At 38.1% G+C, this 6,000-nt stretch overlaps 1 protein-coding gene across 1 annotated transcript in view; it reads left to right on the top strand.

Moving 5' to 3' along the window:
• The window catches only part of LOC126175306 (uncharacterized), a 38,412-nt gene extending 35,566 nt beyond the window's left edge, over nucleotides 1-2,846 (top strand). Inside the window, exon 9 of the mRNA XM_049922008.1 lies at nucleotides 1,020-2,846. Within this exon, the coding sequence (XP_049777965.1) occupies nucleotides 1,020-1,181 (162 nt within the window). The 3' untranslated portion in view covers nucleotides 1,182-2,846. The remainder of the gene's footprint in view (nucleotides 1-1,019) is intronic.
• The last annotated feature ends 3,154 nt before the right edge of the window (nucleotides 2,847-6,000 follow it).

A 6,000-nucleotide genomic window follows, 5' to 3' on the forward strand; every position in this document is an offset into this window, starting at 1 on the left:
CCTCCCATATCTCTGCACACTCCCACAGACAGCACTAGCATCTTTCCCCAGCTCTGCTCCACTAACTGCCCCCCTCCCTCCCCCCCTCTGCCCCATGCCTCTTCTGTACCCCCATTACCACCCAGCTGGAACTGCTGCTCACCTCAAACACAGTCACAGTCACATGACAGTAGTGACATCCATAACTGATTCATCATACATGTCATCTTCCAGCCTCTTGGCTCCAGAAGTGGGAAATGGATGCTTGCTCTTACAAGCAAGCTGGTCTTAATTTATATTAGCCTCTTGATTTGTCCGCTTTTCCCCAGAATACCCCTGGCAGAATACCCTGCTGTTTTCTGTCTGCTTTCTCACCAAGAATAAATTTTTAAAAGTTTAATTATAGACATTCTACATTGTCATAACATTTTTGTTAGTTTGTCCTGCTGCAGTTCTTTCTTATTTGTTAGCTCATGTAGAGAAACACATCTTTGTCACAAATATTTTCATTGAAATGATGCCTAGGAAATGATATAGTGTGGCTCTTTCTGAAGTTCAGTGGAGTATTCAATAATTTGTTCAGTTTTGCTCATAAACTGAATGATCACTAGTCAGTATGACAAACATGTCATTCCTAGACTGCAATAGCCTTTTATGCTGGCAGCAATTGAATGATAACCAATTTCTGTGTTTGTTGTTTGGTTTAACACTTCAGAATTGACACTTGAAAGCAGTTCAAGCTTTATAGATTGAAACGTAAGAATGCCACAATTCACATGCACTGTAAAATCTTCCAGCAATAAGAGTGGCAAATATGCGATCTTTAAATAGTGTGTGCATGTGATTGCCAAAAGTTTTTCTAACACAGCATTAATAAAGTACATTTAGGAACATTTTCATGTGTTTTAGAATCACAATAACCTAAAAGTTGACATTGTTTTAATTTTATATGATATTTTCGCAAAGAAACAATCCTTTAGTTGCAAAGCTAATTTACATAGCGGCTTAATCACACTTATTAAAATTTATTTAATTTACAGCAAAGATACCTGAGTTTTCATACGGGATTTGGGAGTCGCATAGCAAGTGGTGAAGCTACTCTTGAAGACTGTGAAGATCAGGCTCGGAAAACCCATGGTGAAACAGTATTTACATCTGGAAGGACAGAGCACTGGGAAGCTGTTTTCAATAGATATGTGTAGTTTCATATAGCAGTTATGATGTTAGCAATATAGATTTATAAAATCACAAGCTTGTTTCTTCTTTTTACTAGTTCTCTATCTTGATGTTTAAGAAAACTTAGCTAAATAAAATTAAATTGGTAAAAATTAACTTTGTGGCTCACTAACATAAATCATACAGATGTTACTGGAATGTCAGCTACAGGACAATTTATAAATCTTAGTCTCACGAAAATAAATGTGCAGTTGCTTCACTTTTTGAAAACAAAAACAAAATAACACACTGACAATGTAATGAAATAGTAGAATACAATACCTTGTGTACAAAAGGCTGAAAGTAACTTAGTGATTGATAGTGGAAGTATAGTGGACTGGAGCTAGGAAGTACATTTCCACACAGTGTGGAGTACAGTGATTCTGTTCTTTTTTTATTTTGCTTTTTTTTTTCAGGGCCATATACCAGGTGTTCACAAATTTCTGTTACAAACTTCTAGACCCTGTAGAAGGGAGTGAGTACATAATATTTTCAATAGGAACCCATGTCCAGAAACATCATCCAACAATGCTGCCGAGCCTCAAAGTTAAAGATGCCAGTGCCTGTAAACGCATGTATGTACTGGGTGAATCCATGATGATATTACAAACTTCCTAGGAAGATGGAGAAGGACAAATGCATCAATTTGAGAAATGGGTCACTGTACTGGAAATGAACAAGTCAAAAGTTATAAGCAAAAACCGTTCTGACACCTCTGACAGTGGAGTACATGTACCGGTACTGTTGTTGCTAAGGTTGTAGGGAGGCAGCTTTCAGAGCTGGTAGTACAGACCAAAACAAGGAAAAAAATGTCCAGTAAACATGGGCTCTAAAATACATATTAAGAGTTATGACAACTTATTGACTAAAGGAGATGTGTTTAACAGTAGCAAAGATGAACAAGTGTACATAGCTCCTCTGGTATACATTTCGGAACCCATGTTTACTGTAAATTTTTCCTCTGAAAGTTGCCTACCCTACAGTCTTTGCAGCAACAGTACCGGTACATCCCTTCCACTGTCAGATGTATCACAATGGTTTTTGTATATAACTTTCAACTAATTCATTTCCAGTGCAGGGACTCTTGCCTCAAATTGATAATTTTATCCTTCTCCGTCATCTTACAATGTTTGTGACATCATCACAGAATAACCCAGTATATACATACATCTACAGGTGCTGGCACCTATAACTTGGATGCTCTGTAGCATCGATGGATGATATTTCCGGACATGGGCTCCTATTCAAAATGTGCAGTACTCACTGCTCACTACAAGTGCTAGAAGTATGTAATGGTAATTTCTGAACAACCTGTATAACCTTGAAGAAGAGGTAACATATTAGTATGTAAGATTAAAGGAAGTTGTAATTGGTTATGGACTGCCATCACAATTTTGCTTACTTAAGTATCAATCACCAAGTTAATTTAAATGAACAATAGTGATCATATGAAAAATTGTAGCATAACATGAATTACACAGTGCCTGTCATCAATAATAGATAGCAAATGAAATATCAATTGCAAATGTGCAATTTGCATCAAACATGTGGAGCAATGGGAGTTCTTTACTTCTGCCTAATGTTTGTGTAGAATACAGTTGTATCAAACAACACGATTTATGGAAATACATAGATTTAGAATTTTCACATCACTGAAGTGTTCTTATTTGAAACTTGTGGGTGTGTCTTCCATAGCAAATCTTTTCTCTTTAATACTTCCATAGTAATTTTCATAACTGTTATCAATATTGCTCAGTTTGCACCTACATGTATACAATTTTCATTACATTAAAAATGGAAAAAGTCATGAAATTATGCACTCTTTATTTTCTTCTATGCTTGCTATACAGTGAAATATCTCTTATAAACACTACAAGAAAATGAGGTAGTCCTAATTTTTTAGCATAATAAATTACGGCAGTGTTGGTAAGTGCTTTTGTAGGAAGACTATTCAAGAAGCTGTTTTCCCACCTCGCTTCTGTTGTAATTGTAAGAGACAAACCAAACCTGTTTTCTTCTGAAAAAATGAAATGAATAATATTCATATGGCATTGCTGGGTGGGAGTCTCCATCCGGGGAAGTTCGGCCACCAAGTGCAAGTCTTATTTCAGTCGATGCCACATTGGGCAACTCACATGTCGGTGATGAGGATGAAATGATGATGAGGACAGGCAGAGAAATGATGATGAGGACAAGCAGAGAAAATCTCCAACCTGTCCGAGAATCGAACCCCGGCCCACTGCATGGGAGGCAAGCACATCACCAGTCAGCTAAGTAGACGGACTTCCTTCTGAAAGGTCCCACATACAGACCTTGTCCATCACAAAGTGCCACTGACTGAGTTACTTCATTCTGACACTGCCTTTCATCTAACTCATTATGAGCCATCTTGGCATCATTAACAGTTTTTGTAACTCATGGCTGATGCTCCAGCTAAACCTACCAGTGCCGATAAAGCAGAACATATTAGAATAAAAGGTAACATTTAACTGAGTTTGGGGATGGGATATTATGCACTGACTATTGAACCGGTTTTTTCCTACTGTAGTCTTTGTAGCAACCTGTGAGGCAATTGTTGGAGCTACTTTCACTGTTGCTGTAAGTGTATATCCTGGCTTAATCTACTGAAGACTCTTTTGAACTTTTGTAATTACATTATTTAGCTCACTTGTGATAGTCTTCTTATTTTTCTTCATACAAGGGAAACTCCCCATTGTACCCCCCTGAGATTTAGTGGTAAGATGGCCCGGTGGGTAGTCCATCAAAAACTGAACATAGATCAAGCTTGAAAATAGGAAGAAGCTAAGCTCAAATATAATGAGGTGTCTTGAACAGAATGAATTTCTCAGTGCCAACCAGAATGGATTTCAAAAACATTGATCATGTGCACCTCAACTTGCGCTTTTCTCACATGATAACTGAAAGCTTTGGATCAAGGCAGTATTCCTCGATTACCTCAAAGCATTTGACTCAGTACCACACCTATGTTTATTGTCAAATGTGTGATCATAAGGGGTATCAAATGAAATTTATGACTGGATTGATGATATTTTGGTAGGGAGGACACAGCATGTTATCTTTGATGGAGAATTATTGTCAGATGTAGAAGCAACTTAGGGTGTGCCCCAGAGAAGGGTGTTGGAACCCTTGCTTTTCATATTGTGTATTAATGACCTTGCAGACAATATTATTAGTACAATCAGGCTTTCTGCAGATGATGCAGTTATCTATAATGAAGTACTATCTGAAAGAAGCATCATAAATATTTAGTCAGGCCTTGATAAGATTCCAATGTGATGCAGAGATTGGTAACTTGATCTAAATGTTCAGAAATTTAAAATTTTGCATTTCACAAAACAAAAAAAGTAGTATCCCATGACTATAAATCAATGAGTCACTGTTGGAATCAACCAACTCATACAAATACCTGGGTGTAACACTTTGTAGGTATATGGACTAGACTGATCACATCGGTTCAGTCATGCGTAAAGCAGGTGGAAGATTTTGGTTTATTGGTAGTATACAGTGAAAGTACAATCAGTCTGCAAAGGAGACTGCTTACAAATCACTGGTGTTACTGGTTCTAGGATGTTGAGACCCATACCAGATAGGATTAACACGAGATATTGGATGTATATAGAGAAGGGCAGCATGAACGGTCATAGGTTTGTTTAATCCATGGGAGATTGTCACAGAGATACTGAATGAACTGAACTGGAAGACTCTTGAAGATAGACATAAACCATTCCAAGAAAGTCTATTAACAAAGTCTCAAGAACTAACTTTAAATGATTACCCTAGGAATATACTACAATCCCCTATGTATCGCTCACTTAGGGAGCATGGGGGTACATGAAAGAAACATCCACGAAGATTGCAATAAGAGAAGAACAAGAAATGAATAGCAATCGGGTGTACCCTGGGCAACGTTAGGATATGCTAGGAAGCACACTGACAGCAGATCCTTTCATAACCTGTCTCCATTCAAATGGACTGCATTCCGATCAGTCTTTCTCATTTTTATTTCCACAAACATTGAGGAATTCTCCCAAGAGAAAGAAGTTTTAGTAGCAAATTTATGTCAAAAATATACTTGTGATATTCTGTTAGTCCAGGAAACATACAGGGGAAGTACTAAAATCCATCCACGAATTGCTGGTAGAGAATGAATACTGGAAAGGTCTCATTACAAATACGGCAGTGCCATCTTTGCCAGACCTAACATGAATATCACATCAGCCTCACTGACTGATGACAACAACATCGAGCTCCTCACAGTGCAAACTCCATTCTTATGTGTAACATCGGTCTACAAACTACCCGATGCCAATTTCAGCTTTAAAACACGAGCCAACTTCAACAATCAGGACGTGGACTTTGTCATAGGCGATTTCAATTGCGGAAGCACATCATGGGGATACCAACACAAACAGAATGAGTCTAGAAACATGGGCTGAGGCTCATGACCTACATCTAATCCGTGATCCAAAGCTCCTACCTTCTTTTAACAGCAGCAAATGGAAAAGAGGCTACAACCCAGACAACATCTTTGTTTCTTCAAAGGTAGCTGTACAATGTATGAAGACTATAGGAGAGCCCATCCTCTGTACCCAACATAGACCTGTCATATGCACTTTGAATCCTGTAGTGGCACCTGAAGAGGTACCATTCAAGAGGAGGTTTAACTTCAAGAAGGCCGACTGGCAGAAGTTTAGTGAAGAGCTTGACTCAAAAGTGATAAACATTCCAGCACAACCTGAAATGTATGAAACCTTTATCAAATGCGTCCAACAAGTTTCGAGGAAA

This window comes from Schistocerca cancellata, chromosome 3 (genome assembly GCF_023864275.1).
Source record: "Schistocerca cancellata isolate TAMUIC-IGC-003103 chromosome 3, iqSchCanc2.1, whole genome shotgun sequence".
In the NCBI taxonomy this organism is placed as follows: domain Eukaryota; kingdom Metazoa; phylum Arthropoda; class Insecta; order Orthoptera; family Acrididae; genus Schistocerca; species Schistocerca cancellata.